At 37.8% G+C, this 14275-nt stretch overlaps 1 protein-coding gene across 1 annotated transcript in view; it reads left to right on the top strand.

Annotated features, from left to right (window-relative positions):
- mlip (muscular LMNA-interacting protein) overlaps positions 1 to 12739 on the top strand; it is a 39356-nt gene extending 26617 nt beyond the window's left edge. The window contains exons 6-12 of the mRNA XM_088352011.1: positions 151 to 222; positions 311 to 394; positions 2881 to 2916; positions 6633 to 6671; positions 6743 to 6805; positions 6876 to 7007; positions 11627 to 12739. Coding sequence (XP_088208137.1) covers positions 151 to 222; positions 311 to 394; positions 2881 to 2916; positions 6633 to 6671; positions 6743 to 6805; positions 6876 to 7007; positions 11627 to 11752 — 552 coding nt within the window. The 3' untranslated portion in view covers positions 11753 to 12739. The remainder of the gene's footprint in view (positions 1 to 150; positions 223 to 310; positions 395 to 2880; positions 2917 to 6632; positions 6672 to 6742; positions 6806 to 6875; positions 7008 to 11626) is intronic.
- The last annotated feature ends 1536 nt before the right edge of the window (positions 12740 to 14275 follow it).

The following is a 14275-nucleotide window of genomic DNA, read 5'->3' as shown; positions in this document are numbered from 1 at the left end:
GACTAATGTGCCGCATGATGCCTCAGCAGTGTACTTACGAGCTCCCCCGGGGAGATAACGGCATGCAAATTCTGCAGGAGTGATGTGGGAGTTTCACATATAATCACTCACTTGATTATCCTTGATGACGGTCTCCTTTTCTATTCACAGGTAATAGACGAGCAGGTGGAAAGGGAGAACGACTTCAAAAGTGAGAAGGGTGATGAGGACACCCACGCCGAGGTATCCAATCAGTGACCGTTTGTGAGGCCGATGTGACGCTAGCTCAATTATCGTTTTAGCGTCTTTTCACATACTTTTTACGTATCAGATGCGATCGCCTGCTGAACTCCGGCAGCAGTCCGAGGAACTCTATAAGACCATCGATGAGATTCTGGCCGATTCCCGACCACCGGTGGGTTTAGTCCAATCATGTACAGTAGAACACCAGGATATAATAATGATCTGGTCTGAGGTGTGGATTGCAAAGTGAAATTTATGTATAAGAAAGGAGAAAAACCTTTGATAATTTGCTTCAAACCCCTGCTTACTCCAGAGGAAAAAAGACATAGAATACAGGAAGTACTTCCTATATGTAACATCCGTGCATATGATTAGATAATCGTTATTTGAGCTGGTCCAGTGGCGTTAGTGGGTGGATGCAAAAATGGGGGAATTAAGGCAGATGAAAACTTCCACTTGCAAGAATTGTCATGCCCTTAGAAGTTTTCCTCACTTCAATTGCTGTCTCATGGTCCAGATTGTTGAGTGTTTAAGGGCATGCAATTTAGCTGAATTAGGGATTTGTGTGCCCTCTTTGTATTTCTTGATAATTGCAAGCTTTATTTTCATAGTTAAAGTGTTTTTACTCTTTATTTCGAGTCTTTACCTTTAGCATCACTGCAAGCCGGGAGACTCATAGTGAATAAAGAGTACAAAAATAAAGATTTGTATCGCCGACTTCTTACAAAGAACAAGAAACTCTGAAATGAATGAAAAGGAAGGCATTGTGGGAGGTAGTTCAGCCAAGACCATACTGGCATTTTAATGATGTGACGATGCAAAGAAATAGCACTCCAAGGTTTGCAGACTTATGTCTTGGAGATGGAACTCTAAGTAAGCACTAACACCTTAAAATTTGACTTTTACAGGATTTTGAGTGTGCAAAGTAATCTGTTGTTGATATATAGTGGTGAAAATGCAGTAAAGAGTTGCTGAAAAAACAACTTATTCAGACCAAATTATTTTTAGAATACTTGCAAGCTTAGATTCCCAACATTTTGCATCATGGATGACAATACAAAAAAAAATTAGAAATTCACAGAAAGACCAATGATGCATTTCAAGCATTTTCATGGTGCTCTGACTTAAACCAATAGCAGACCAGCATTTTACGCATATGATGTCAACCAATAGCAGACAGGCCTTCTAGAGACATAACTCGTCATATGCACAAACACCTCAGAGTTTTTGAGCATGCAAAAAATGTCTGGTTCCTGTGTTATAGTGGGAAAATTGCAGTCAAAATAGGGGTATCCTAGGGGTCTACTGCAGGGCCGGCCCGAGCCTTCATTGGGCCCCAAGCAAAATTAAATTGAAGGGCCCTTATTACTTGATCATTTGCATACCTACGAGAACTCATTCCATGTTCTACTCCAGGGGTAGGCAATAATTCAGAGTTGGGGGTCGCATCGGGTTTAAAAGGTTTGGTCAAGGTGCCAATCTTGGAAAAAGATCCATTTTTTTTCATCTGGGAAAAAGTATACATGCACACATTTGCATGGTATAGTTCTTTTGAACTAGAGTAGTCTCATCAAATTGGTTTTAAAACGACCACAATTAAAGCCAAATAATATATAAGGTCCCTATTTTAAGCACTTCATTTGATATTTAGTTTTCAAGCGTTGCAGTAGTTGTACTTTTCTAGTTTTTTTAGTATTTCTGTAGTCGGATTTTTGTTTGAGTTTAGCCGTTTTTTTTTTTGGTAATATTACTCCAGTTTAGTTTTTGTACTATTTCTGTGGTAGTTTTTTGTGTAGTTTTTCCATATTTGTAAATTCTTAGTATTTCTGTAGTATTTTTGTTGTTTTACGATAGTAGATTTTTAATTTTATGTCCGTAATTTTTTTGTAGTATTACAGTACTTTTATGATTTTGGTGTTTTTGTAGTAATACTCCATCATTTTTGTGTTTTTGTACTATTTATGTTGTATTTTGTAGTATTTCCTTAGTAGAAAATGTTATATATATCTGTAGTATTTCTGTAGTAAAAATACAGTAGTATTATTTTCACATTTCCAGTAAACAATTGTAGTATAGCTAGGTTTTTCAGCATATCTGTTATAATGTTTTTCTGGTAGTGTTTTGTAGTATAGTATTATGAAGCTGAATTTTTGTAATATTTCCGTAGATGTTTTTTTGATGTACTTCCAAAGCAGTATCTTAGTATTTTTTGTAGTATCCTCGTAGTATTGTTTTTGTCATATTTCCTTATTATTTTTGTATTATTACTGTAGTTGTGTTTTCGTAGTAACTTAGGGCTAATATTTCTGTAGTATTTGCATCGTAATAATTTTGTAGCATTTCTGTACTATTTTTTTTTTCTGAACGAAAGCAAAAAACTGTATAAGGTCCCTGTTTTTAAGCACTATATGTGATTTTTAGTTTTGCAGTGCTTCTGTAGTATTTCTGTTGAAGTTTTTTTGTTGTTCGAAACACACGAACGTGACAACGGGGACAAAGTTGGCACCAAAAAAGTTAGCCGCTCTTTGGGGCCCCCTAGTGGTCCCTGGGCCCTAAGCAGCGGCCTAGTTCTCTTATGCCTTGGGGCGGCTCTGGTCTACTGTTATCAGTATCGTGGTGTGACATGGTTAATTGTTCATTTTTTTGTTTTTGTTTTAGAGCAAACCAGCGACCAAGTTATCCACGTCGGGTACAGTGAGTTATTTTTTCCTACTTAAACATTTTACACTTTGAATCATCGCTCGATGTCATTGACCCAGTTTTGTTCACTTCACAAAAATTTATTTGACCTAAAAATCCTCACACTGATCTCATTACTCGTCAGAACACGAGTCAAAACGATCAGCATCATTACAAGGGGACAAGATGACGAATTACATTTGGATAGTTGAGTTCAGGTCAAAATTCACAGCCTGAAATTTTCATGAGCAAGCACACATTATTTGTTCTTTGAATTTTCTCTCCATTTTTAGGAGTGTATTCATCACGATTTTCTTGTCGATTACCGATCTTTAGAAAAGTCTGTCCTGAAGATCTTGATTTTTGCCCATGTTTTTAACAACAAGCAATGTAAAGTTCTAATCTAGTTTAAATACTAATCATCATATCCTTAATAAAATGTTTTTTCATTAGCATAATAAGTATGTTGTATGCGAGTTTATTTGAGGGGTTACGCCCAAAAACGATCTTGTTATAGGTTGACTCCGTGAAGTACACATCTTTATTTTATTTCATTTCTACAATTACTTTAAAATTAAATACTCTAATATACAATGAAAACCAAAAAATGGCCTATTTGCTAACAGGAATACTATGCAGTACTTTTATTTGTTAAACTTTTATTTTATTTTATTTTTTAAAGATTCCTACTCTCTCAGAAACTTTTAAGCCAATCGGAGTACAGAACACAAGATAATCCATGAAGAAGGATCAGTGTTAAAGGGACGGATTACTGTTCTTTTTTAAATAGAATTTAAATTTTTGCCATTTAATTTCAGCAGAAGAATATAATAGTAGTAGTGATACGTTTATTTTGTTTATAATTTTAGGAGAACAAGAGAAGACTGTAAAGAAACCCTCAGAATGCCAGATTCTAAATCGGTTTGAAAGGCTCTCCCTTGAACCCTTTTTATTCATTCAATCTCCCAGATAACAAAAAGCAGATCAACCCTAAAGTGTGTGGATATCAAAGAACACCAACATTATTGACCGATTGTAACAACGATGTAAAGAGTGCATAATCATCAAAAAAATAAACCACAATGATGTATAATAGTCTAAATAATGAACTGGCATCCTATGCAGTCTCCTTTAAGAGTGTCAAATATTAAAAACAGAATGTATTTATCAAGCAGAGAAATGGAGAAAAATAGATCTGTTTAAATTATTTTACTGCTTTACATTGAATCGGCCGTTTCATCCATCCATCCATTATCTGCACCGCTTATCCTCAGTAGGGTCCTGGGGGGGCTGGAGCCCATAAACCGGTTGCCAGCCAATCGCAGGGCACACAGAGACAGACAACTCACTCGTTCATTCACACCTATGGATAATTTGGACCGGCCAATTAACCTGTTTTTTGGAATGTGGGAGGAAACTGTAGTGCCTGGAGGAAACCCACACAAGCACGGGGAGAACATGCAAACTAGGCACAGGAGGATTCGATACCATGACCTCAGAACTTTGCCGCGGACGCGCTAACCACTCATCCGCCGCGCCGCCATCGTCCGTTCCTCGACAGCTAAAAACCTTCGGAAATCAGGATCAGGCTGAGGAAGCCTTTTCCCCCTTTTTCGTGTCACTAACCACAACAACAAAAAAGACTTTTTCTCTTTAAATGTTTACGCACGTAGCAAATTTGAATATTCTGAGCAAAAACATATAAACTGATCAAATACTTTGAAAAATTGGAAAGGCGGTCGGTCTGAAGGAACGTTTCCTAACGCAATAATGCGATCAAAGGGAATACCGACTGTGTAATCACTCGGAGTTTGATTGAAGCCATCTGTTCATTATGGATCAAAAGGTTGAGAAAGCTTTTTGTAGTCTATGCTTTATGCCCGCGCGCTTAAACTCAATGCATGCATCCATCACCATTCCAGGATCAAATAAACGCCTATCCCGTGAAACTTGTCGCATACTATTTGCAAGAAAATTCTGGATTTCGTTTTCGTCCTTGGTCTTTTGCAAAACTGCCTTTTGAAATAACCCTCACCATAATCAGACCAAGGTCCAAGTCAAACTTTTAATATCCTGATTGCAATGGTTGCGTTAGTCCACTCATTACTTTTGTATATATACGCATTTCCGTACTGTAATCCGATTGCCTGTGCGCTCATACAGTTTCTCTCATCTGGGATATTTTTACCGCAAAGCACTGTGAGACATTTAATACACAGACGAATAATAAACGCTAACTCGCTAAAAAGAGTTTTGTTGTTCTGTTTGCAAATGATTTATTATTAGCGCATTTCTAATTCATAGTCAGTGTAGGTGTCAGGAACCAGAACAGGATACGGACCCAAACATGTGACGTTCTCACACAAGCCTTATATTTTACGGGAAACAGGGAGTCATGCATGTTAGACAGTGGTCTGGTGTAGAAAGACAGGAAGCCAGAGACCGACGAGATCGATTCCAATATCCCGAGTTGATATCTGACAGATGGGGTCGATACCGGACATGACGGGACAGACAGACAGGATAGATAATGAAACAGGATATCGAAAATAGACAGGACCAACAAGACGGGAACGAAAACTGGAGAGAATAGTAAACAGGGCAAAAAATAGACGGGAACGAAACTGGAAACCGATATTAAACAGGACAAAAAAAACCCCGGGAACAATACCGGACTGGAAATATCAACAGGAAAGGGACCGAGTCAGAACCCACGTTTTGCAGGGCAGAGGTTTGTTGACGGGCTGACAAAGTAAGAGAGAGCGCACTGAGTTTAAAAAGACAGAAAGCCAATCTGTTAATGAGCCGCGACTGGCACCACGCGGGCGGAGCCAATTGTGTATTAATTTATTTCCCCGGGGCATGTTTCTGCCCCCACGTTGCAAATACCACAGGTGTAGTTTCCAGAGTCTTATCCATCCGTATATAGCGTTAGTCTTTGCTTTTGGCAATTCACATACGAGCACCCCTTTGAAAACACAAAGGATGCAGCAATGGAACCCATTTTGAAAGCAATAGCTAAAAAGCACAGTTGTGTAATTATGTTGAATCAGATGGTGTGATGAAAAGGAAATCTATGAAAAAATATCTGATTTCATCTTAAGCAACACGTCCCTTATCTTTCCTCATAAATATGTCTAGTGTGCGTGTAGGGTGAATCGGATACGAGTAATTTCTCTAACAATGGTGATATGATTTGATTATTTTATTGATTTAACACTATGTTATCATCATTCAGTTTCCTCAATATATTATTGAGAAATGTCTAGACAGTCAAGCGGATGGAACCAAGATAAGCTCTGGTGAAGATAAGCCCTTTTTAATCCCCTGCTTTCTCAGTTGTACCGTAAAGCTGTTGTTTTTAAACCTATTGTAACCTTAAATCTGAATGAACAGGAAGAAAAACAGAAAATGTCCATCTATATCAATTGATCAATGCTGATCTGGTGAGTGACATGAAGAAATCATCCTTAATTTAATGTGAAGAGTTAAATGAATAAACTAAATCTGTTCGTCTAATGACATCGCTCCCGCTTCGCTCTTGAAATCGGGATACAACTACAACACAAACGCCATGTATGTCTCCAGCCATGTTAACCGTTTATACAGATTTCTCCATAAATCTGACATCTGATCCCAGTCAAACTCTTGCCTGCAGATAAACATAGTCAATGCTTAGTCAATTCTTTCATTTCCATTCCATTTTTTTCCTGTCTTGGTTATATTTCCAGAAAAAATCAACAAAATCCTTGGGGCGTGAAACTAAATATGTGAGTAAAAATCAATTCATATCCTTATCTCTAGTATATCTGCGTATAAATCGCTCAAAATATGTCTCCAGGCGTTTGTCAGCAGCCTTTATCCATCTGCAAGCGTCGAAAGAAGGCTGAAGGACACAGAAAAGGTAATAGGTATCGATTGCACGGTCTTTTGAAATAACATTATGAATAATTTTCCTGTGCTCAATTGTGCAGTATAAGTCCGGGGTCATCCGCCCGATGATGACCAATTCAAGATTGTGGGAAAAAGAAGAAGACTACCGCCATTATCACACCGGAGGAACGTTTGCACCAAGCTGTTTAAGAGGCAACTCCAGTTCATGCAAGGTTGAACCACTGACATTGACTTTTATTTGTTTCTTCTATTGACAAAAGCGACATGTGTATAATCCATTCATCCATACTTTAGCCGACGCCTGATAGTTATCCAAGCAGGTGATTTATCTAGTACGGAAACTTCCAAATGTATTCTAAAGGCTCCATAGAAAAAAAGCTTGCTTTGATTTTAATTATATTGACTATTATTACATATTTATTTTACAGTTATATAAAATATTTCTGTATTTTCTGGACTATATGTCGCTCCGGAGTCGCACCAGCTACAAAATACACAATAGGTACGTTTATATTTTAGTAGACACCCAAAATAAGGAGAGAAGACATCAACAAAAGTTTGAGCATGCAAAAAGAACAGGAGCAGATTGTCAAGCTGCAAATATACAACCTGTTCTCAGGGTCCTCTCTTAAACCCTTGCGTTACATTAAATTTCTAAGGTTTCAAAAATGCAATCAGCTCTAAAGGGTGTGGTTATCAAAGAACGGACACATAATTGGCCAATAGCGCCAATAATATTATCAGTGCACAGCAGCCAAAATAATGAACAGAAAAGTAAAAATAACCCTGGTCCCTGAAGCAATCCCATTTTGCAGGTGTACTGTAGTAAAAAAGAAAAAAACATTTTCTTTTGTAAGCAAGCAGAATAAAAATGAATCCGCTAAAACACTAAAATATTTAATTATCAATGATAAGAAGAAAAAACATATAGTTCGCTCTGGAGTATAAGTCACATTTGGGGGGATATTTATTTAATAAAATCCAACACCAAGAACTGACCTGTCAATTGCAATTTAAATAACTAACATTTAAATTTTGACAGAAACAACACCAGGCTGAACTGTAACTTAATGTTTCATTACATAACTGAGAATGTGCCCCTTTCTCCTTTGTCCAGCACCGTCTGCACTGAAAGTAAATACGTCAGTATCTTTGTTTGCAGTATTTGGTGACATTTTTACAAAAGAACTTTGCTTGCACCTTTTTTTAAAGCATTGTTTAGGGACAAAAATGAGCCTCAAAACTCTCAAGTAACTGCAGCAGGAAGACACATTTTAAGGGATATATTTATCTTGATATGGGACACTGGCTCTGGCATTATTAAAATTTCATAGATTTGATCAAATCATCTAACGTTACACCGTAAAATAAGATGTACTAAAGAATAACGTTTGCCTGGAGAGTGGGTTTGGCAATTTTGTTGAACTTTTTATATATGGTGTGGCTCTCCCCCTTCAAAAGAAATCAAAAGATTTTTGCTTTTATGTCTCTTTGGGTCAAAAAGGTTCCAAACCCCTGCTGTAGCCTGAATCATCTTCCATTTTTAATGATAGCTTTTTGCTCCGTTCAAGGTCGTAGAAGCCGCCTTTGAGCAAAAGGAACATTATATACGCTTATCGCCAGTCCATGAAAACTAATTACAACTGCCACCGTTTCAATTTTAGGACAGAAAATTTTGCTGTTCGGAATTTAATCAACTGACCTACTTGCAGTCGAGTGACACACGAAGACTTCCGATATGATTTTTGTTTCCATGGCAAAACGTTCGTCCTACTGAGTATTGAGCGCTCCAATAAAACGAGTTTTTTATCATTTGGTGTCAGATAATGATTACGGAGTCCAAATCCCAGAAGAGATTTTAATAAGATAGCACACACATGTGTGTGAAGGCCATCTACAAATGTATTATGCTCCCATTGGTAATTAATGTGATTGTAATGGATTTTTGCTGTCTAATTGATCTTTACATCTCTAGAATAGCAATACAGTAGACCCCCGGGATATATCCTCCCCACATGTGTTTTAATTTACGGCGTGGAATAAGATAATTTTCAACCCCACTAACCTAATATCAACTACCCATTATTTAGCATGCCCAAAAATATCCAGGATTTAAACTTTGCAGCGTATGAAAAGTTCCATCTCCGAAATGTCTGTCTGCTATCTGTTGAATCATAAAAATACAAATATGCAGTTAGCTGAATGACTTCCCACCATGCCTTTCTCCTCATTCTGTTTAAAATGCCTTGTGTTTTGTAAAGACTTTGCGACTCGCCAACACAAAACTGTATAATTTGAACTATATTAATTAGCTATGGATCCCAAGGCTTGCAGAGAGGCTAAAGAGAAAAGCAAAAACATGCTAACTATTAGTAAAAAGCTTGCAATTATAAAGAAATACAAAGAAGGCACACTAATCGCTACCTAAGCTAAGTTGCATGGCCGTAACCAATCAATGAATTAAACTATTATTAACAACTTGGAGCCTGTTTAAGCAAAAAAATCAGGGCATGACAATCTTTGCAAGTGGAAGTTTTAAAATCAGTTTTAATTTTACCCCCCAACCCCTCCCCCATTGCATCCACCCGCTTCTCCAATGTACCAGCTCAAGTCATGTCACAACAAACATTAAAACTATTTCATTTTGACTTCAGAACATAATAATGTTATTTAATCATATGCACGCATATTACACATTAGTAGTACTTATTACATACTATTTTGTTATCTTAATGCTTTTATCTGGGATATCAGGGGTTGGGAATGCATTAGCTAATAACCATTGGTTTCTTGCCCCTGCTATACAACACTCTCACTTTGCGATCCCCACCTCAGAGCGGATTAGTGTTGTATCCTCGGTTCTGCTGAATTTTTTGACAGACACGTATTAACGTTCAACCAGATCTTTTCTAAAGAAGGACCCATCAATGTTATTTTCTATTGCCTCTTTTTTCCAGCACGCCTCAAAGTCAAGGAGAGCGTTTCTTATTTATTTGGGCATTAGTGCCTTTTTTCACATTTCAAAAGGACAAGGCATTCATTGCCAGCATGACGTCTAGTAGCAAATTGGACCCCCGGATGGCGGATCTTAAAAATTCTACGAAAAATAATCAATGCAAAATGAATTGCTTCCTAGCAGTCAAATGGAAAAATTAAAATCTTCAAAAAGCTTGACTTCTAGGAGACAAATTGTTTCATCTATGTTAAAAATTGATTTAACTGTTTGTTGCTTCATTTAGGCATCCCACACACACAAACTACATCCATGAATTCCCAATTAGAAACATTGAAATATTATCATAAAAAACAGATGTACAATACAATAATATAATACATGTGCCCAAACAGTATAGACTGAAGCTGAAGCTTTTCAATGTTCATCTCTATTCATATTTAAATTCAAACTATTAGACAGCACCATTCTTCACAAAGGTGTGTTTCCAAAACAAATACAGTGGTACCTGTAAGAATTTAATTTGTTCTGGGAGTAGCTTTAAATGTGAAACATTTGTAGGTAGAGACACCTTTTGAATGTAAATGCGCTAATCTGTTCCAAGCCCTGCAAAAGTAGGATTTCTGTTTTTAATAAAAGAGCATCAGAACATGAAACAAACAAACATTAAAATCAGATTTTAAATAATACAAATATTCATTTACCCTTTTGCCTTGCGTTTTTTTGAAAAACTGTTCCAATGACGTTTGATTTAGCTAGCTTTTGACAATCTGTTGGAAAAGCAGGAGGCAGACGTTGATGTGATGTCCCAACCTTTTAACATTTTTTCTGGGTGTTTCCTTTCCACAATTTCTGAGACTTCATAGAAATTTGCCAAAATGTCTTTTAGGCTGATGGAATGATGGCTGCATCCTCCTCCTTGTCATCTCTGAACGACTCTTGCAAGGCAGTGTGTGTTCTCGTATTTTTTTTATTATCCTCTGCTTTGTTTCGATGAGCAGAAAAAGTCTCTTCCTTTTCTTTTCTCCTTGTCCTGCAGGTCTTTCGTGGGTTCCATTGTGAATGATAGCTCTTTGTAGCGCTACCATACAGTGTTTACGTATACGCACCAGGAAGAACCCTGGGAGCAGCAAATAACAATGCATACAGTACTGTATTTTTGGCTTTGTAACCATTCTCCTGTTCAGGTACTTTGTAACCTGAAACCTTTGTATGTAGAGACATTTCTAAGTAGAGGTACCACTGTACAGTAAATTCCAATTTCAACACAATAATACACCAATAATGGTAAGGACAAATACCAACCATGCTGTGAAGTAAAACCAAATAATTCCAAGATTTTATATTATATTTTCAACCCGAAAAAAGAAAAGCAGATGTTGCAAAATACTGACCATGTTCTCTCAGCTGAGCCAACTGACTACAGAAGTTCCCTGGTGACTTCTGAATGATTCAATGTTGACCTAAATGACAGTCTCAGTTTCAATGAACCTGCTCTGTGATGAGCTCAGAAGTCTGTGAAAGCAGACACTGGAGAACAGACCGCATTATAAAGACCCCAAAAAATAATTCCAAGGTCTTTAAAAAAAGTGCATAAATGTTACTTTGGTGTGGTCATTTTTGGCTTATCCTGCAAAATAATGACCTAGAATCGATTTTTCTCCCGAAAGACAATAATCAGCAATGTTTTGGTGAAGGAAGTCATTTCAATCCATTTAACAGCAGAAGAGAGCACTTTAAATGTCAAGTCCAAATGAAAACCGACTTCATTTAAAGAATCCAGGAAGCGGAATCTGATAAGAGGTTCAGCCTCCCTGCAGTCAATTTAGCCCCCAGCCCCTAATTGCACAGCGTTTGTGTCCTTTTCCCCATTTTCAGGCGACCCTTGAAGACATGTTGGGAAATCGTTTCATGGAGGGAAAAAGTCAAACGCCGAAAGGAGAAAGGACATCTGAAAGAAGACGTCCGATCGCCTCGTATGAATTGCACATCAACGAGCCCTAAGAAACGATCACTCTTCTGGACAAAGACTCCCCGCTCTGTGTCCAAGCGTGTGAAACTCACATTTAGGTTTCAACAATGAAAGATTCATGACATGAATTTGAATAGATTTATAAAAGATGGGCCCTGACTCTAATTAGAGGTATGTCCTTGTAGTCTGCTCTTTATAAGAATGATACATAAAAGAGTTTTCTGCACATTTCTTTGCAGTGGGAAAGGGCAACACAAGAAATGAGTCTCAAATGGATTCATGCTAAAGCAACCGTACCCATTTTTCGATGCTTTACAGCACAGGTGTCAAACAGGCGGCCCGCGGGCCAGATCAGACCCGCTAAGGGATTGAATCCGGCCTGCGAGACAACACTCAGAGAAGCGCAAGAGAAAGACAAGCTGCAGGTTGAAATATGTCAACTTGATGTTGCCAAAGCCAGGTGCCTCGCACAAAGACACTGTACTTGTACTCTCTCTCTCTCTCTTCCTCTCTCCCTCTACCTCCCTCCCACCCCTTTTCTCCCACTCTCTGTCTCTTTCACTCTCTGTGTCTCTCTTTTTCTCTTGCTTTGTTGCTCTTTGTATCTTTCTGACTCTGTGTCTTTTTAACTTCTTTTGCTCTAACTTCCTTTCTTCCTTTTCTCTCTTTTCTCTTTCTCTCTCGCTACCCTTCACGCTTTCTTTTCTCTTTTCTCTCCTTCTGTCTTTCTATCTCTCTTTGGATTTCTTTCTTCCGCTCTCTTTCACAACTTCTCTTTTTATCTCTTTTGTTTCTCACGCTCTCCCCCTCTCTTTTATTCTTTGTCCCGCCCTCTCTCCTTTTCCCTCCCTCTTTCTCTTATTTCTTATCTCTCTTTTTCTTTCTCTTTAATCTACTAGTCCGGCCCCCGACAAAATGTTTGTTCTATCGTGTGGCCCCCGAGTCAAAATGAGTTTGACACCCCTGCTTTACAGCATATATGTCAAACTCATGGCCCACAGGGGAAATGTGGCCCGCCACGCAAGCACAAGAGAAAAATGAGCAACAACGTCCTTCAGTTTTCGATATGTCCAATGGATGTCGACAAAGCCAGGCGACACTCGCACTAATCGAACAAAGAACATTGATGAAACCTGTTAGATTTGGCCATTCGGATATCAGATAGCATCCTTCAGCTGACCCGTTAGGTGGCTGTAACCTTCCGTGCTTTCAGACTCTACCTATCTAAAAGCACTCTTGCACACGTTATCCAGTTTGAACCATTTAAGACCATTGAGTTTCACATAGTCACAAGAGTCCGTGTCACACCTCCTTGCATGGGTGGGCGGCCAAGATAGTATAGGATAAGGCACAATCTTAGATAAGACAGAATTCTTCTGCTTCATGCTGAAAAAGGCTCTTCGTCTGTGTATTCCATCTTCCTGGCATCCAGTAAATAGTGACAAGAGAATATGCAGTCTCCTGGTTGTTATTTCTAGTACAGTGAGAGTTTACGATAAAAGAAACGGGCTGAGGCTGAGGTCAACCTTTCAAACCCAACCCAGTGTTATTTTACCTAAAATAAAAGTCACAGACACGCATGGTTGGGGAGGGTTACTTCAACTGGATTACTTTCAATTACTTTTGGATTACTCCAATACCAAATATGCTAATAAAATACAAAAGAAACTCAATATGAATATAATTATGACTCACAACACGTGGTAAGCTTTCTCTCCTGGCTTTGATCTATTTGATCTCCGGCAAAACAAACATAAAATGCGACAGAAACAAAATGAAAATAAATCCAAACAGCTTGCCAACATCATTTTTGCAGTTGCATGTATTCCATTACTCCCCAAGCCTGCACAAAATTTTGTAATTTTATTCATATCTAGTTTTTTTTGTCTTTTATTAGCATATTTGGTATTGGAGTAATCCAAAAGTAATTGAAAGTAATCCAGTTAAAGTAACCCCACCCAACCCTGCAGACACGCTGTTTGAAGCTATACAAAAAATACAAAGTGAAACAAAAAAAAAATATATCACTTGGGTGTCTTCACGAGTTTGAAGAAGCTTTCACTGCTCTCACTAAACAATTTAAAATCTAATAGTGAAGTTCCTATATTCGGGTAAACATTTTCATAATAGTGGAAATGAATGTTTTTTAAACAAATAAATGCAGTTAATAAACACTACAAGAGATTCAATCTTCGAGAAGGTAAACAAAATATTGAAGAGAAAAACCCTCAATAATCAAATCTTTCATCCTTGAATCATGCTATAATTGTGACCCTCCAAAAGGCACCCAGCCCTCCATCTGAGGCACACTTTTTATTCCATTCATTTACTAGTCCGGCCCCCATAAGAATATTTCTGCCATGTGGCCACCAGGCTAAAACAAGTTTCATATCCTTGATTATTTTAATGATGTTTGTACCAATTAAAACAAAAATATACAGTATAGTTTGTATTGTGAAGTAAGCTATAAAGACACCAGAAGCTCAAAAAAGTTCAAAGTCGACAGTGACACTGCAGTCCAACAACACAAAGGTTAAAATAAATAAATGTCTCAA

Source organism: Urocampus carinirostris, chromosome 13 (genome assembly GCF_059441175.1).
Source record: "Urocampus carinirostris isolate Australia breed hairy pipefish chromosome 13, RoL_Ucar_1.0, whole genome shotgun sequence".
Lineage (NCBI taxonomy): Eukaryota > Metazoa > Chordata > Actinopteri > Syngnathiformes > Syngnathidae > Urocampus > Urocampus carinirostris.
The sequence above is the reverse complement of the archived record's forward strand: the minus strand, read 5'-3'. Positions and strand labels throughout refer to the sequence as shown.